Genomic DNA, 19,659 nt, shown 5'->3' with positions numbered 1-19,659 from the left:
CTTGTTGGATGAAAGGGCAGGTGCAGTTAGTTTGTGGCCGAGTCACTCACACAGCTACTGACACACCCACTCACAGACAGACTCAGGCACTCACTCAGACACTCATGCACCCACTCACAGACCCATTCAGACACCTATACACCCACTCAGAGACCCACTCAGAGACATACACCCACTCACAGGACCACTCAGACAATGATAAACCCACTGACAGACCCATACAGCCACTCACACAGCCATTCACAGACCCACTCAGAGACTCACACACCCACTGACAGACCAACTCAGAGACTGATGCACCCACTCACAGACCCAATCAGACACTCATGCACTCACTCAAAGACTTACTCACACACTCATGGAGGCACTCAGACACTCTTCCGTCTACTCACTGACCCACTGAGACATGAACACAGACACTCATGCACCCACTCAGACACTCACACACCCACTCACAGACCAACTCAGATACTCATGCACCCACTCACACACCCAGTGGGACACTTATGCAGCCACTCCTAGATACTCACACACCCATTGAGATACTCACACACACCCTCACACACACACTGAGACACTAATTCACACACTCACTCTCAAAGGTTAACAATTAAAAAACCTTAGAAATTCACTTAAAAAAACAAAAGGTTACAGGGATGTTATAGTTAGGAAACAAACATTAAAATAAACCTTAGAAATTCACTGAAAAAATGAAAGGTTAAAGGGGCGTTATAGTTAGGCTCACATTTCACTCTCACAAAACCAGTGAAATTCAGCAGTTATATTTAGTGGTGGAGGCATCACCATTATCTACAATCCATGCCATAGCTTTTCACTCGCAAATCATTGTTCAGAGGTGTGTTAATCGAATTAGTTGAAAGGTAGCAAAACAGAAATAAAACAACTTGAATGCATTATTTTGCCACATGATAGTCCAGAACTGGAAACAATCTCCATGGTTACCTGGAGGGAGATGGTCAATCTTTTCTGGCACCTTGATTTTTTTAGTTTTGCTATATATTTTATTGGCATATTAGTATGCATTAAAGATTGGAGCAAGCAGTTACATATCCATAATATCCCAGATCTCACCACCCCCTTTCCCCCTTGCTCTGCTATAGCAAATGAGTGTGAACGTTCATGGTGCAGAAACTGTGTGAAAACTGGTGAAGCAGTGTGAAACAATCCTACTCATTTCAGGCATCACAATCACACATACACCAGAGGCACCTGTGTCATGCATTCAGACAGAGATCTTTGTTTTTGAGCACATTGGTATTGTTGCGGGAGAGCTGGTCCTGCAAAATGCAGTAAACACCCACAAACATTATTAATCCATAATTTGTTCCATCCTTTCCAATGTCTGATGCCCAACTTTACCCCCGATATTAACCTGCACACTTTTCCACTACCAAATAACTTTACTTTCCCTCCATTGCCTTTTTTAAATTTTCACTACTCCTTGACATTTTCCATTGCAATGATTAAATGTGTTTATATTCATGAAAACAATGAAGATAGTGTCCGACTATGGAAAGGAATGTAAATGTAATTCAGTGAAAGGGAAAAGCAAATGACTTTCCAGTGTGAGAAAAGGAGGGTCATGAGGGAAGTGGTTGTCCGCAGAAAAAAATATTTTCCTTGCAGAGAATTAAAAAGTATGTGTACAAGTGATGCTTATACATTGTTTACTCATGCAGAATTTGTTCACCTGGTTGAAATTCTGCATGAGAGATTTTTGCTTTTTGGAATACTTGAAGTTTATCGCTATTGTGGATTTCTTGGAACATTCGTTAGATCCACTATGATCTTTTATGAAACCTGTAAAAGTTAAAAAATATATTTCGAATGTAGGAGTAATTCTACAGAAGTTGACTTCCACCCTGTACAACAATGGATTGGTGAATAAGGGTCCAGGGTACATGACCTTTTCTTTCCATAATAAAAAACTAGAGTGAGTCACAATTTAGTAACTCACATAAAAATACCTTATTGCACATTGGCTTGCAGTAGGCCACATGTTTCAAGTTGACGCACACCAGACCACCATTGCTAGGAACCTGTGGAAGTGTACAGATTGGTGGCCTCGCCTCTTGGTAAGCTTGACATGGAAAAGAAGATGAAAAGAGAAGTAATGAGTGAAACAGATTCACAACCAATGACAATTATTCGGATTGGTAATTTCCAATGAACAGATAGGAATAAGGATCATGTTTCCCAACAGAGCATGCTTCTAGGCTCTTGGGGGACAAGGAAGAAAGAGTTTGTTGCAGGACGGAAGTGCAAGATGTGGCTTTTACTAAAAATAAATATTCTAGAGGTTTATCTAAGCCTATTTTGTGAGACAGTTGTATAATTTTTATGAATATGTCAGTTATTTAAAATAACACTTTCAGAGATGGAGCCCAAAGTGAAGACAGTTACCATAGACAAGAACGGACACTGTCCCTGAACTACTTTAATTCCACTCATCACAACCAACAGATCCGCATAAAACAGAATGAACTGGGAATAATGTTTCCCTATTTAGGAACCTTACAGCCTAAAATTCCATAAATAATTTATTTCCAGTCACAACGAGAAATGCTGTTCAGACCACAGTGGAAAATATTTCAGCATGAAGGCAGACTCTAAGGCGCACATGCATCAAGCATTTTTATCTTCGCAAATGGGCTGATTCGCAGAATCGACCGGTTTGCGACTGCAAAAAATGCTGTTCAGATGCAGCAAACCCAATTTTGTGATTTGGTAACCTGTTACCAGATCGTAAAATGGGTTTGCGATTCACTATTTGGAAGGCACGTGTTTAGGATGTCCCTTCCAAATAGCAAATCCTAACAGTATGCATGAATGATTTGTGACTGTGAATGCAGTTGCAAGACATTCGCATTTTACCACCTACTTTCAGTAGGTGGTAACCCATTCGCAAATGGGAAGGTGTCCCCAGGGGACCCCTTTCCCTTTGTGAATTCTTGTAAAATAATTTCTTAAGAGCAGGCAGTGGTCCCAAGGATCACTGCCTACTCTTAAAAAATGAAAAGAAACGTTTTCTGTTTTTTAGGTCTCGCCTGACCCAGCGCATGTGCTGGTCTGGCGAGACTTTTTGAGAGGGCTCCAAAAAGTGCTACCAGGCCAGCCTAGAGCTACAGTGCATGTGCGCAGGCGCGCGCGCCGCGCTTGACCGCCATTACTTTCACTTTCACGGCCGCTTTGATGTTTATCGCGATCACTTTCGCGGCCGCACAGCCGCTTGTTGTAACTGGTTATCTATGCATTGGCATAGTTAAATCCCAGCAGCCCTGTAAGTAATAAAAATGCCTATAGACACTATATTATGTTTCACTCTTGAAACTGCTCTGCCGTTCCTCTCCACTTTTTAAAATGCAATTGAGCATTTCCAATAAAGGCTTTTTAAATTAACTGACTCATCCTATTAAGTCTTAACTGGCAGATCAGAATTAGATCTGGAAATCAGCAAACGGAAATGCTTCGCTCATTCAATAGGATGCGTGTTATTCAGCAGTTTGTTTGTCAGGGTGTGAAAGGTAAAATCTCCATATGAAAATGCTTAAATTGCAAATATTACTTCACCTTCGGCGTATGGTGGTCTTGTGTTGTGCTCTCAGATTTCATTGATCGTGAATGGAAGGGCTGTGTGATTTCGGCCTTCGGTTGCCTGTGCCTCTATTTAGGAATCTGACTGAATTTCAGCATGTGCAGTAGATGCAGTTAAGTGGTTTTTAATTTGCTCTAAGCTGGGCAGTACTAGGTTGCTCTTTTTTATTAGGGAAAGTAGAAGAGACTTGGTGTGGGAGTAATGCATCCGTCCCTGCCATTAGTTTTAATGTAGTTGCTATTGTTGTGAAACCAAGAAGCAGTTAGCAGCATTGTGCCATTCTTAATGTGTACAAATAAGAATGAATACTAGGATTTTGTTTTTGACTGAGGGTCTAGCAGCATCTAACATGATAAAACAAATCATGCACTGACGAAAGGCTGGTGACCAGTTGGCTTTGCCAATGCATGTTTATTTACTTGTCAGGCTTGTTTTTTTTAGGTCGCTGCATCATTAGATCGCTCATACTGGTACAACTCAGTCAGCAGTGGCAGCCGCTATGACTAAAATTCCCAGAACACACTGGGTTGGCTGATGACATCCCAAGGGTGAAGCGCTTCCCTCCACGTGACTCTCTACATCTCTCCAGTTGCCTCTGTTTCTGAGTGGCTGACTGTCACACTTGCTCTCTCACTGTCCCGTACCTGCCTTTCTGTGTCCCCCTCACCATGTCTTCTCTGACCTGCTCTCCTTTCTCTGTTGGTTGATCTCTTTTGCTCCTCCAGGAATGTTGCCATTCTTGTTTATTATAACTTTTCAACATGCTGCTCAGCAGCCACACTGCTTTACGACATGGCTTAACCCCTTCGCTGCGGCGGCAATTCCGCCGCAGCGCTGGGGGGTGCGGGGGGGCAGCGCGGTGGTGCGGTGCTCATGACGGAGCCACTCCGTCATGAGCCACGGTTGGGCTGTGCTCATGACGGAGTGGTTCCGTCATGACTCCGCCCACGGCGCTTATCGCCCGCACAGGCGGGGAATTAGCGCCGCGTGGGCGGCGCGGCCGCCAACGGCCGCAGCATGACGGAACCACTCCGTCATGAGCACACGGCAACCGTGGCTCATGACGGCGTGGTTCCGTCATGAGCACGGAAAGAGTTAAAAACAAAGGCCAAGCCAAAACCTCTGGCTAAGCACTTATAAGGTCCCAAAGGCGAGACCTATTGGCTATGCCAATGCTTGTTTAAAGATGCATCCTGTTTTCCTTTAAGGAAAACAGGCTGCATTTAAAAAAAAATACTTTATTTAAAAGCAAATACAGACATGGTGGTCTGCTGTCCCCAGCAGGCCACCATCCCTGTGATTTTTGCAATTCCAAGGGGGTCGCAAATTGCAACCTACCTCATTATTATTCATGAGGTAGATCATTTGCGATCCCCTAGGAATCGTAAAAAGTGTTCAATACACTTTGATGCATGCCGTTTTGCGTTTTTCTAATTGCGAGTTGCAAGGATTCACAATTAGGGAATCGCAAAATGTTTGCTTCATGCATGTGGCCCTAGATTTCTTCCTGCAAATAATCTACATCACCCTTAATTTTTAGGATTAATGTGGAAGTTTAGTTTAGGCAACATCGACATCTAAAATAACAAACCTTATTGCGGCAGCCCTTCCACTCGGTTGACATATACCAAGTGGTAACCTTAGTCGCATCCTGGATCTTGTCCTCTATATCTGGATTACCACATGCATGTGGCCTTGGCATGATTGTACCACTGAATATCAACACCAACAATATTGTGGCATAATAATGTCTTGGACCAAATATAAAGGGACAAAATATCGAGAGGTAAGTGCATATAGGGAAGTACCGATTTACTATTCCTAAATCCACATCTACCTACCTTGAACATATATGTATCATGTAGGTACATATATGTGGAATTAGGTGTAGATATCTTCACTTACCTGTCGATAGCTTCTGTTTTATATTTTGCCCTCGATATTCCGTCCCATCGATATTGTTAAATCAATATTCACGGGACACACCGGTGACAAAGCACGCAGGACCTTCCTCTTAGAAGCAGAGGAGGGCTAGTGAACCTTGACCTAAGTGCACAGATGTCATTTTCAGGTCCTTGGGGCAGGGGCGGCCAGCGCAGGTAAGATCGGTGGGTGGGAGACAGATGACGACGAGGGAAAATAAAAATATGTTTAAAAGAAAACCACTTCCCTTGCGCTCACCACATCGCCGAGTCGGTGATGCGGTGAGCACAAGGTAAGCGGTTTAAAAAAAAAAAATGTGTATTTTCCCTCGTCGTCATCTGCCAACCACCCCCACCCCTACTGCCCCACCACCGCACCGCTCTTACCTGCACCAGTCGCGACTGCATTGGGATCTTCCTCTTGCTGTTCTGTAACTGATCTTCCCAAATTCCCACTTCTTTTATTTTTTGACTGACTCTTGTTCGATAGCAATCTAGTCTAGTAACCTAATGTGAATCACGGAGTCAAGTTTGGAAACCACAGTCATACCACTCCCACCAGAATGTAAACAGCCTAAATATGATGTAGGTGTTATGTTTCAGTGAAAGTTCAAGAATTGGGTAATGCCCAATTGCAATACAATGGTCCCTAAAACTGGCATCCATTCTCTAAGTCACTTAGATATTACCAAGAAGCACACAACAAAGTTCTTACCTTTTTTTTGGTAAGCCTTCAGTGTATCCAGTACCTCTTGTACTGACCACACTAAGGCATTGATGTGAGTACGGTTCAGAATTTTCAGGCCATCACCAAGATTTGTAATTTCCTAAAACATAGGAAAGGAGCAAGAATAATGATTTTCTTATGGGGTTACATCATAGGAGGACAGATTTCACAATCGTCCATGTAGCATTTTGTATCTCTCCGTTAGTATAAACATTTATTTTTTGAGGTGCCTGTTTGCTGATTCTCATGTGCTTCACATCGGTTTTTTGACATGAGCAATCCTATCATTCATATAGTCATGAAAAGAATCTGCAGAAGTTTGTGAGACAGGGTCTAGTACTGTTTTGCCCTTTAAGAACAAAGGGACATATGATGGTTGAAATGAGCAATTTAATTTTCGGTTACAAATATCCTGCATTGTGTCTCCAAAGGATAGTCATGGTGTTCATTATTTGATTTGAGTCCCTGTGGAAATGTAATGTTTCACAAGGGCAAGTTGTCCCACCAATATGTTAGCAACACCTGTTTCATCCAGAGGGTGTCATCAATTATAGAGATCCTGCACTACAAATTCTGTCCAGAGGCAATACAATTAGACACCTGGTCAAGTCTGAAAATAAAATCCATAGAAATCTGAGTTCACCCTTCCAGCCTAAAAAAACGACTGCCTATTCTTAGCTATGATTACCTCGTTCCAAAATGTTTAGTATTTAGACATCGGTCCGGTGCTTACTGTGTAATTGAAACCAAGCTATACCTTGTTGATGAGCCCTAAGAAGGGTGAGACAGGTTCTGGTTTGCTTTTGTTCGGGTCCAGGGAGGACATAGCATGTCTGGACTATTCCCATTGGAGCAGTCTCAAGACTGATATGCATATGGCTGGATCTAATCTGAGGTGGCATGGTAAGCGAAAAACTGTGGATTGGGATGCGGCCTGAGTGATTGCCAGTGGAAGAGATGAATTAAAGCATTCCATCATTCACTTTGTTTTTGGAAATTAAGGCTAAGCAAGGGTTGTGCGGTAAAGATGAGATAGAAAAAGTGCACTGTTTACACTATACTTCCCAGTGTCTGTAGAGAGTTGAAGCAACAAATCCTTAGACCAGAATAATCTACCTGAGATCCACTTATATTTCAAAATTTAGCAAGGCAAATAGAGCTGATCTGCAGATGCCAATTGCGTTTTCCTTTGTTTTGCCTTTTGGCGATTAGGGGCCTAACGGTAGCTAAATCCTCGGTCCCATATGGATTTATGTCCACATTTCTTCAGGCCTTAGCCCCTTTGTTTTTTCCCCATTTTACAGTTGTCTTTAGTAACTGCGGTGAGGTCCGTGGTGTAACAACCTCAATCGAAGAAGCAACAATCTCATTAATCCTCCAAGCTGAATAAGCAGCCCTCCTTGTCTGCATCATGTCATCCAATGTTACTTCCCAACCTCGATACCAAAACTTTTACTAAATTATTAGCTAATAGTAGATCTTATGCTCCCCATCCTTGTACATGTTCTCCAAGCAGGATTTGTTGAGGGACATAGCGTAAGTGGTAACATGAAAAAGGCCTTACACCTTAATGATATAGCCCACAAAGAGAGAAAGAGGCAATCATCATGTTATTAGTTGCTGTAAGTGTTTAATTAAGCAAACTGGGTTGCTATAGTAGGTACTCTACAATGCTTTGGGTTTGGTCAACAGTTCCTGTGATGAGTCTTGGTTTGTTACAGAAATCCATAAGTGTATAGTGTACATTTGAGGACCATAGGCTTCCAGAGAGGCATAATGCAGGGGTGACAATTGTCACCCTTGCTCTTTGCCATGTTCAATGAGCACTTATTGCAGATAATTAGGAAAAACACATCAACCGCAGAATACTTCTAAGTTTACAGCCTTTGCAGACAACACCACGCTATCATTAAGAGAACCAAAGCTGTCTTTGAGCAAACTGTTGAAAGAGCAGGAGGCAAATCTTACCATTGAAGGTTTCTAAATAAATCATCATATGTCAGAGGGACTGGTGCTGTCTGGAGGGGGAACCCTGACAAGTATACTACAGGCCACTTTCCCATTCAGATGCATGACATCAAGGATTTATTCAGGCTTACCATCACCCTTTATAAGTGTACAGTGGATAATATATATAGCCTCTTTATGGCATTCAAGGATGATCGCTCCTCATAGTGCAACTATATGCTGTCTTGGGTAGGCTGTATTGCAGCCCTAAAAATGGCAATGCTGCTAAAAATACTGTCCCTGTTTCAATTTCTCCAACTTTCCCAAACACAAGGCAATGACCAATGCCTCAATGATCACTGCAATGCTTTCATAAGAGAGGAGAGGAGACTCAGACTAAGCTTGACGCAAAACACTAAACATAACAACCAGGGTCAGTTGGCCGTTCCCCCTCTCTGGCATTATTACCAAGCTTCTTAACTCCTCTACTGATAGAATGAGTTTTTGGGAAGTCGAAAAAACTGGGATGCCATTTTATGAGAACTTGACTATTCGTCCTCTTGGTAAGTGCCGTGGATCGCCAGGATAGAGCTAGGACAGAATCTTTACATCTTGCAAGTCACTGGGGCTTTCCCGAGGGTTTGGTATGGAATGAGCTCAGGGGGTTAAAGACATGTTCCACACCATCCAAATCTCTTTTTACAAATCCACTCTTCTTACTAGGTTTGGTAATAGAGATGTTTAGGGTGATGAAGGAACGGCTATGTTTTCGGATGAGAAATCTGTTTCACAACGTGAAGATCAAATTCTTCTAGAAATCCAAATGATACTTTGCTCTCTGTGAAGCAAAGAGATTTTATTGTGAGCTCTGGCACTGGGCTCTACAACAACTCAGTGGCATATTTACAAGCTTCTATCGCCACAGGAACGTCACTTTTAAAGGCGTTCCTGTGGCGATAGGGGCTTTGCCTTATTTGCAAGGTGGCATTAAGCCACTTAATGTGGATTCACGCCGCCTTGTTATTAAGACACCCCTTCACACTATACTTAGCATGTAAGGGGTGAGCAATTGGTGTTTTGGTGGCCGTTTTGCCGCAACACCCAGTGATTTTGGCACTGCCTTATATTTACAAGGGTGGCGTAAATATGGGGCAGCGCCAAATTAAGACGAGGAAAAACTGGTCTTAACATGGCGAAACGAGTAGAAATGTTTAATTTCTCCTCATTTTTGCTGTTTCTATGTGTGCTGCATTGTGCAGCACACATCAAATCAGCAAAATGCCATGAACGATTGTTTATGTGCAGGAAGGTGTCCCTTCCTGTACACAAACAATCATTTAAAAAATCACGATTTGCAACTTCTATGTGCGCTGCACAATGCTTTTGAACTCTAGGCTGTACCAGTTATTTTATGCGTAACAACCAGAGCAGATGTTTGCATTTCAAGTCCAGTGGGGACGGAAATTGAAAGTGGGTAACTTAGACATGGATCAAATGGGGAATTATCTGACAGGCCAGAGAGGCATTATATAATATTTTGTAGGTGGCATCACTCACCCGGGAAATTACCTGCTATAGATCAAACAAGATCAGATGTCGGCTGGTGGGGTTGCGGCTCCCATATTCTCATATGCTCTGGAGCTGCCCGAGCCTATCTGTCTTCTGGGCCAAGGTATTGAAGCGTATTAAAAGGATAGCAAGAAGAGAGATGGAATGCTGCTCTGAGTTGGTGATTCTGGGGCACCCTTTGCAGGATCGTTACCTTTTACATTCCACAGCAGAATACTATCTCCCAGGTCCTTTCAGCTGCTAACTTGGGGGCATATGTATCAAGTTCCGTTTTTGCAATTCTCAAATAGCGATTTTTAGGGAATCGCTATTTGAGAATTGCAAAACGGGATGTAGCAAATTGCTAATCGCAATTAAGGAATACCTTCCCATTCATTCCTATGGGCCAGGAGGCCCATAGGAATGAATGAGAAGACATTCTCAATTAGCGATTCGCAATTAGAGAATCGCAAATTGAGAATACTTTCAAGGGTGCAAGGGTGTCATAAGGACACCCAGATGTACCCCTGAAATGAGCATGTGTGTGCATGTGGCGCACATACATGCCCTTAGGGCATGTATGTGCGCCACATGGCACTTTGAAAGATACCAAAAAGTGCATCTTTCAAAGAAATAGCAAATTACCACCAACTTGAAGTTGGTGGTAATTTGCGATTTCTTAAGGAGAAATCGCACAACTTGGGTGCTTGTTACATTGCATTTAAGGAATCGCAATTTGCAATTCCTTAAATGCAATCGCAAAATAGAGAATCGCAAATTTGCAATTCTCTAATTTGCGATGCCCTTTTGGGATGATACATCCCAAAAGGCCTTTTCCAGTTTGCGAACGGGAAAAGGGCTTGATACATATGCCCCTTGGTCGTTTTGCCACGGGGGAGAGACCAACTTCATATGACAGATCTACAGATACAGCAATTTCTGTTGGGCTAAGAGAAACTGACACTGCATAAAGGATAAACATATAAAAATATATGTTTTGCAAACTTTAGAATCCAATGTTGTCGTACTTGAGCCAAGAATACAGGGCTGACACGTCCAAAAACATGTCCTAGCACATGTTGGTCATAAAGACTTCAGCAAAACAAAGAGTAAACAGCAAAGTAATTAACAGTGACCTGTCATGGATTTCCAGACAGAATGGGTCATTGGCGATTGCTCTGAGTGTGCTGTGAGCAATAATGTGAGGAAAATCAAATCTCCCCCATGGCATGCAAGAAGTTGCCCAGTAGGCCACGGCAATACTTAGCACTTGACATAAATCGATCCTTACAAGGTGAGCGATCATCTATGAACATATTGGTTTTGGTAGATACTTTCTCACTATGGCCAGAGATTGAAGTAGTCTTCGATGTTGAGATTAAATATTTATCTGAATTGTTTGGACAAGGCTTTCACTAAGGAAGGACTGCCATATACCTTATTTGTGGTCAATAATCCTCAATTAATGTCATGTTTTATGGAACAATTTTTGAATGGACGAGGCATAATTTACAAATTCCGTTCTATTTACCATCCTAAAGGGAACGATCTTGAAGAACATTCTTATTGAACCATAAAGAAATCCATTCAACTATCCAAGTGTTAACATAAACTACGGAAGGATCAACTTTTGGTGGTATACATACTGACTCCCCGTGCCACCACATGGAAGTTTCATTTGAAATGTTGAGTGGGAGGAAGACAAAACCTTTCTTGTCTCCTAGGGGTATATTCTCAAGAACGCGTGATAACCATCGCAAAAGTAACTTAACACATCCTCCAACATCGCAGTCTATTGCGGGAAATTTACGCCGTGTCAACAAAGTATTCACAACACGTCAGTACCATGCGATAGTCACCAGACAACGCGTCAAATGGCCGCGTAAAAAACAACGCCACGCCCCAAAAATGCGAAATACTAATGCAAAAAAAGCTGCGATGAGGCCGAGCGTGATACAAAAAGCAGTGAAAACCAGTGGCAGGCCTACAAATCCCACGTGTCTGGTGGGAAAATGCACCATAAAAGCAGAACAAAAACAACATACCAGAAACAATTCAAAGTGCGAAGCAACATGGATGCACCCTGACCGAGCGCAGAGGCCAACGCAAACCCCACAAGCCCCACAGACCACCAGCAAGGAGCAACGGGGTCAAGGAAGGCCAAGGAGAAGAGGGCGAGGAAGATGGGGTGCAGTCAGAAGGAAAACAAGACCAGCGTCACGGAGGTCACAGAACACGACCAGCAACTGACTCACAATTAGACCACCTTGAATGCAGCGGGAGTGACAAGGAGGCCAATGGAGGAAGACAAGAGGCGCTGGCATGACGTCAAAACCCAAACCAGGCCCAAAGCCGCTGCCAACAGGAAGGCAGCAACGGTGACAGGAGGTGAGAGACCTGCACCACAGGAGGAGCTGGAGGAAATAGAGGCCAGTCATCAGTGTGGAGATGGTGCAAGGAGGTGGGAGTACGGACACAGCTCGATAGGACCTTACACAACAACAACAGGGTGAGGATCCAACAGGGACTGGGGGGACGGGGTTAGATGGGCACAATGGCACACATGCACAACGATGTGCAGTACACTGCACACACACAATCACCAAGGGTCATGTCCCACATCCCGTGGCACACTGCAGCACACACACATAGCAATCACAGCACATCCCCATGACAAAGTAGCACAAAGTAAAACACCGACACTGCAGAACAGGGGACACAACTGGGTCCGCCCTTGCGCAGAAACAGGCCAATCAAATTGGGCAGAGCAGGGAAATGTGAGATGCATATGTACGAGTACAACCTCACACCAGTCATGTAGGCCAAATGTCCACTGTCCCGACTCAAATTGCCAGCACCGCCCAAACAGGCACAATGTACATTGTCTCAGTCTGCATGTCTACAAGGACAATACACAAACATAAATGTCACACAATGTCAACATGCATCTCCCCTTTACATTGCTGAGGGACAAACAAGACCTCCAGCAGGTCAGACCAGACAACCCATCAGTAATGCTGAAGACGACCACCACTACTGCGACACCGACGCCCAACAACAGCCCATTGAAATCCTACGCAACCCACCACCAGGACCAGGGCAGACAAGCTTCATAGAGGAGACCCCAGCCCCTGCACAGACCACAGAGCAGGAAGCACCCTCAACCACGGCTTGCTCACAACACCTTACCTACCCACACATGGCACCCCAATGCCAGGTGTCATAACGCCAAAAGGAGGTGTCTGAACAGGTACGGGAGTGGTCCAAACCCATGAAAGGCGAACTAGAAGACATACGTGGGTGTCCACCACCCTTCAGGGACCACCTACACCCTACAAAGGAGACCCACACTGCCATAAAGACACATGCAGATGCACATTCCCAGTACAGAACCACGCCCAGGGCCAAGCACATATCAGTCACACACCCACGTTGGCCCTGCGTATGACGGCTCAGTCCACTCCCTTTACGAATTGAGTCGGTGACGACAAAGCGACATGTCCAAGCTCAAACCTGCTGCCTGCGGTGACATGTCTGCGTTCGCTGTACACAGCAGAATGTAATGTCACAGGGCCCAGGGCCCAGATGCATACAACAAGACCATAGGGACACATGCAGACATTATGCTGAACTGGCTACGGGCACGTGCGCACGGCCCCTTTATTGGCAGGGCCACATGTACAGTGACGCCTGTGCTGGATGTGTGTGGGGTGAGTGCAAGCCAGCCCTCAGGGAGTTGGTGGTGCTGGCAACAAATACAACAGTGAACACTATGAATACGGAAACATGCAACACCAGCATTACAGGGACAACTGCGGAGCATCATGGAGGTAGCCAGAGCAAGTCCAGAGGGCACACAAAGAGCAAACAGAAGTGTCCGTGAGTTGCAGTGTGCTGACTCTGTGGCACCAGAGCTGAGCGCTCTCATGTGAAGAAAATGTCTAGGATTCTGTCCTTCGGGACCTACATTATGCAGCTGCTGTGGGGGGTTGTCGCACCTTCATCATCTTCCTCATCATCGTCCCAGGTCTCCCAGACCACCTGAGGTGACATTGCTGCGTGAACTCACCACAGTATATAACAAAGATAGTAATGGACAATGATTCGTGGTGCACTGAGACTGTGCACCTCTGTGATGGTCCGGGGGGGGGCCTTTTGGGGGTTGGGGTCCTGGGGGTGGTGGAGGTGGGTGTTGCGGCCCTCTTGGGTGTCCGGCACGCATGTTCAGTGGCTCCATGGCATCTGTTGTTCTTCAGGTGTGGCTCTGGGCTGGGCTTGCTTTTGTGGTGCAGGCTGTGGTCCGACTTTGCACCAGGTCTGAGCAGGTGTTAGTTTCCTGGTGCTAACGCGCCTTATCACATGTTTTGTGATCTTATTGCCGATGTGGCTGGTCGTTGAGAATGTTGTGGAGTGGTGTTGTTGTGGCTTTTTGCACGGAAACACCTACTCTGCATCTCATTAGTGATAGTTGCCGGGGTCATCTGTGGCGATGTTTTTTGAGCATGTTATCGCCGGAAAACTGGTGATATCAGCTGTTAGCACCAGCTTGTGAATTGGGCGATGTATTTAACGCGACTTTGGCTGCGCTAATGTGCCGTTAACTCGCCGATAGCTCCTTGAGAATATGCCCCCTAGTTGGGTGAAAGGTGAAAAGGATAAAACTGTGGTGTGAGACACAGGAGAGCAATTAGCTAATGAAAGGATGAGAACAATGGCAATATAAGATATGTGCAGAGCTTTGGATGAACTGCAAGTTGGAGAGGGTGGCTTAGTAGCAAACAAATACCCATGATAAAGGAAGGCTTGAAATTTTCTGTGCTCATAAGGGTGGTTAAAATGTTCAAGAGTGGGGAGAGGATGTATCCTTGTGGTTAGAGCAGTTGACTACGAAGCTGGGGAAGTGGGTTCGAGTCTTGGCAACGATGCTCAATATCCTGTGGTTCTGGGCAAATCACTTAATCTCCCCTTGCCTAACAAAAATGAATGTGTCCATCTGGAAGGAAACTGGTGCTCATGTAAAGCGCTCTGATACTTGATATCTTCGGGTCTAGTTCGCGCAATATAAAACTCTATAAAGAAAGTGTTATTAAAACTCAGGATGGGCGCATATGGGGCATGAATTGGGTATTTTAAGTGAAGAAAAATGATTTATGAGTTAACTTGAGAAAGTTCACTAAAATCCTCTTTACGTACTTTAGATGTAATTAATATGTAACTTCCTGCATGTTTTTCTTTGGTTTTCTAATGGTTATTTCATTAATTTTTCTAACAAAAATGAGAGCTCATTTTACCGTTCAGGAGTCCTTTTTCACTGTTTGTTAGAGAGGGAAATGCGTGGCATCCTCTGTTCTCTGCCTGCTTACATTTGCTGGCGGTGAACATTGGAATCTTACCAGCATGCCACCTCGACAGATCTGTTACAGGTTCCAAGTTTTATGCAGAGGCTGAATTGTGACAACTGCCCTGAGCAGGCCGTGGAAGAGGTGTAAAATAAAGGAGCTACCGGACCCTCTCTGATCGGTCATGGCCTTCCTGATAAAGGAACTTAAGGGGATCCTTTCACTGCATAATACTGAGCTATTAGGAAAGGTCATTTGGAGGGTAAGCCGCAGGAATGGGGAATGTGACTGAGTTTAGAGTTGGTTGATCGGTGTGGTGTGTATGCCTGTCTTTTGCTGATGTATTTATATATGCAAAAACAATAAAAAAATATTGAAAGTAAAGGGTCAAAAATGGGTAGAGCTAAAATATGTTGTCTCATTAGTTGGTTCACTCAGGCACCTGTGCAGACTTTCGTAAATATGAGGAATTATGTCTGAACAATATTAATACCAGGTGAACAAAAGTTTCCAAAAGCAATAATGCAGTGTTTTAATGCTTAATACTTTGTGCATCACTTAAATCACCTTCATGTCAAAAGTAATATTCTTACCTCCATTTGCCCAGTAATAAATCTTATAAGTTGTTCCTGTTCTTCTGTGGCATCTACAACAAACGCGAGTGAGAGTTATCTGCCGTTTTTACAAAGCACTGTAAGCATGCCACCACTGACAACAAACACACATTGGTCTCAAAATTAATCAGAAGGAGCCACATAGGAAATCTCTTTTCATGTGTGTTGCATTCTACAGTGCTCGTACAAAGGAGAGTATGCCTCTAAGGATTGTTTTTGTGCAGGAAGTAATCCCTTACTGCATAACACCAATCCTACCCATAGCACTGGCGCTCTGGTGCAAGGGTGCCTGTGCTGGCGCTAGACAGCACACAGTGCACCAGCGCAGAGAGAGAGCAGGAATGTTCCATATCTTTGCGAATACGGAGCATTTCTGCTCTCTCCCTTTCATGTAATGCAAGGCAGCAAGTTCCTTTGATGTGCCACGTTGCTGGGAAGAAATAGCAAATGTGCCCCATAACGTAAAACCACATGCTTGCCCTATGCATGCAAAATTTGCACTTGTTTAGCTCCAGTGGGTATTCCGGGAAGAATACCTGGTATAAACAAAAATGCTAATCCTACACATACCATCACATCTAACTTACATCTGAACGAGTGAGTGCCTGATGTAGATCTTGAGCGGGTGAAGGGATTGATTTATAATATTCAATTGTATTGCTTTTAGTATATAATCAGGTGCAAGAGTTATTTATAAACTTGCTAATAAATTTCTTTACAAAAACCTTTTTGAGAAGTGAAGTTTTTTTTGTTCCTTGTATAGAATAAGAACCCGTGATACAATCACAACAAAAAGTATATATAGAGAAACAGAAAAACGGGTGTATATAAAAAATAATTTTATCGTTTGAAATTCATCAAGGGTACTACACAATTACATACACAATGTAACAAGAGGAAAGCAAATGTGATTATACAGTCCTTCAATGTCACAATTCTAAACACTTTTTCTATCGAAAATTATTTGCCAGAAAGAAGTGTTAAGGTCGACGTTTCGGTCTCTACGCTTTCGTCCATGAGACCATCTTCAGGACTATCATGTAAAAAAGTTTACCCCTGCAGAGTGCTTCAGGCGATTCAAAAAGTCAAATGTACGTTTTATCGGCGTCTTCTGAACCTAGGCAAGGTCGGTCGTGGCTCTGTAGCTTTTATTTAAAAGGACAAACGCCTCAGAAAAAGGGATATTCAAGTTATGGCACTTCACGGGCGGTGTTTCTCAATTAACTGTCCACTTTAAATGTGCGCTTTACAGATGTTAGCTTATCCCTCCCTTTGGAGAAGCAAGTCTGAATGTGAACATTGAGAATTAATTATTGCTAATGGGGAATTACATGATAAAAAAGAAAGAAAAATATTGCTTATCTCATAAGATTTTTTGGGGTGGGTCACGCACTTCGAGAAAAGGAAGATTAGAATAACCTATTCTTGTTGATTTTTGTATGAAAGATGCAGTTGCAGAGGTGACTTTAGTTGTTTTCTTAACATTTTATGTTTGTACATATTGTGATATTTATAAATATTTATTGCATTTCATTATTCTTTGATCTTTTTGAAAGAACACAGGAGAAAATTAACAGTGCCTACAATTGGGTTTGAGAAAAATTATGGTTGTATGAGTTTATCATTTAATGGGTTGTGCCATAAATTATTAAGTTGGCTGATCAAACATATTTCTTCTGTTTGAGTCAATAATTATTATTAAGATATATCTGCTAGACTCACTTATTTTTCTATGGATGCATTGTTTTAAAGGCGGTTTCCTGTAGGCGTGAGTCCCTAGTAGAGTGGAGACAGGTAAGTACCACTTTTACAATGTGTCACTACACATATAGGATCTGTTTGGTTCAAATATATATGTAGGTAATGTGCCATGCCCCTTATTTTTACATATAGCACAGCATACGTACGATATATACACACTATTGAATGTACACCCACATACACCACAAACACAACACCCACAACCACAACAACAACAACAAAAGTTTCAATACAGGTGTGTTCATTTTACAATGATAGGTTGTAAAATGAACACTAGTTCATTACACATAAGAATAAAATTGCATGTAAGGGCAATGTAAATATACACGAGGCTAAAGGAAATGTTAACACACGATTCATAGTAAGACGTGTGTAAAAAAAGTACCTTTGATTCCAGCGACAACGGAGTTGATTAGTGTTGTTGTCAAGTTGTAGCAGTAAAGGATGGACTTGTAAAATGGGGTTCAAGGCAGATACGGAAGTAGGAAACTGAAAAAAATCTAATTTCCTTCAAATCCCCCAACTCAAGTATGGAGGTATCTCCGCCACATTCGTCCCGACGGAAAGGCACATAGTGAGTAGGCCGGCGGTAATCCTGGCTGTACTCCTTCCAACAGCAGCATTTGCCTATGGTGCCATCGATAATGGAGGGAAATCGTGGTGGAGTCGGTGGCACTTGGCGGTCTTTGGTCCATGGGCCCACCCAACATCTAAATTGAGTGGGCGGACCGCCAAGTAGGCAGGCAGTGAAACCATCAAAAAAATTACAGCGGGACCAGTTCCACCAAGATGTAAATCAGGCCCTGAGTCATAAAGGCTGGAGTGAATTGTTTGAAGGTGCACCACAATGTGTATAATTCACTGCTAGCACTTGCAAAATGCGGACTATGATGTGTTATTTAAGTCTTTGGCGTGAGAAGTTCTGATACACCCCTCTAGCTGGAATAGCTAGTACCAACACTTCTTTCAGTTTGAAAACGATTGATACCACAAGTGGGTGGGACATCTATGAGAGGCACATACTCATTCAGTTTGGCTTTCCAGTATGTACATGGTTTTGAGATTAAGTATATTTATGATTCCGACAAACTCCTTCAGAAGCAACATTTTCCTTTGAAAACGATACATTGATGACATCCAAATGATCTAAAAGGGAAATGAGGATGAACTAACACAATTTATGCAGTTAATCAATACCTTAGATCTGCTTTTCGCCTACAACACACCATCGCATTCTCTCACTTTCTTATCTCTACCAAAAATTAAAAACTAATTAGTGAATTACTTACAAAAACTCTTTACTCCTCTTTGACAGCTATCACCCAAGAGCCTTGCAAGAAAATGTCCTGTCTGGACAATTCTTCCACATTAGGAAGAATTGGATGTCATAGCGAGATTTGATGAGCCTTACTCAAAAGCCATCAAAAAGAAAACAGAGAGACTCACTTGCATCATCACATACAGCTGTCTGACAGAATACCAAGGGCAGACATTTCGTGTGGACAGAATATTGTGTCACAAATATCGAGGATCAAAATAACAAGAAGGTAATTGCAATCTCCATTATAGCACAGTGAGAGATGCTGGCCTTGTTAGGTGGCAAAAGACTACCACTAACAACAAAGCAGATCTTGTGGCATGGATTTGCAGCGGCACTAGGTGTGGGGATTGTCTTTTTTAGTGTGACGCTCATGCTGTATATTTTAAGCACAGTAGAATACACCATTTTCAGTCTATGGTTGAAACTAAACAAATGTGTGATAAACATGAATGGATTCATTGTGTGACAGTCAGAGTACATGTGATGAGCTAGATGGCTGTTGTCCAAAGGGAAAAGCATGGAGTAATGTATATTTCTGTTATTCATTCATTACAGGTCCAGTAACCAGTTCATCACCAACAAACTCGGGTGTATCCTCTTTTCTTTGCCCTGGTTTGAGAGAGTATGTACTTCTTAGGACATGACACATACACAAACTAGGCGACAGTTGGGGACAGGGATTTGTCCTACTGAATATCCTTGACCATTTCTATAAATTCTGACTGAAACATGTTGACTACTCTAAGGGCCTGAACACACAGCCCTTCTAGGACACTGATTTTAGCCATAAATGAGAGGAGCAGCCAACAGATCAGTTTCCTTGAGTTCTGATTGGATACATTTCTTATCGGAAAGGCTAATCCC

General features: G+C 43.0%; 1 protein-coding gene across 3 annotated transcripts in view; it reads right to left on the bottom strand.

Moving 5' to 3' along the window:
* Nucleotides 1-19,659, bottom strand: part of LOC146867367 (uncharacterized) — an 80,669-nt gene that overhangs the window by 50,979 nt on the left and 10,031 nt on the right. For all 3 annotated transcript variants that reach the window (XM_085604557.1, XM_085604540.1, XM_085604548.1), the window contains exons 3-5: nt 15,693-15,745; nt 6,254-6,365; nt 1,989-2,101 (exon numbers count right to left, since the gene is read on the bottom strand). In XM_085604557.1, the coding sequence (XP_085460683.1) occupies nt 1,989-2,101; nt 6,254-6,365; nt 15,693-15,745 (278 nt within the window). The remainder of the gene's footprint in view (nt 1-1,988; nt 2,102-6,253; nt 6,366-15,692; nt 15,746-19,659) is intronic.

This window comes from Triturus cristatus, chromosome 1_2 (genome assembly GCF_964204655.1).
Source record: "Triturus cristatus chromosome 1_2, aTriCri1.1, whole genome shotgun sequence".
Lineage (NCBI taxonomy): Eukaryota > Metazoa > Chordata > Amphibia > Caudata > Salamandridae > Triturus > Triturus cristatus.
The sequence above is the reverse complement of the archived record's forward strand: the minus strand, read 5'-3'. Positions and strand labels throughout refer to the sequence as shown.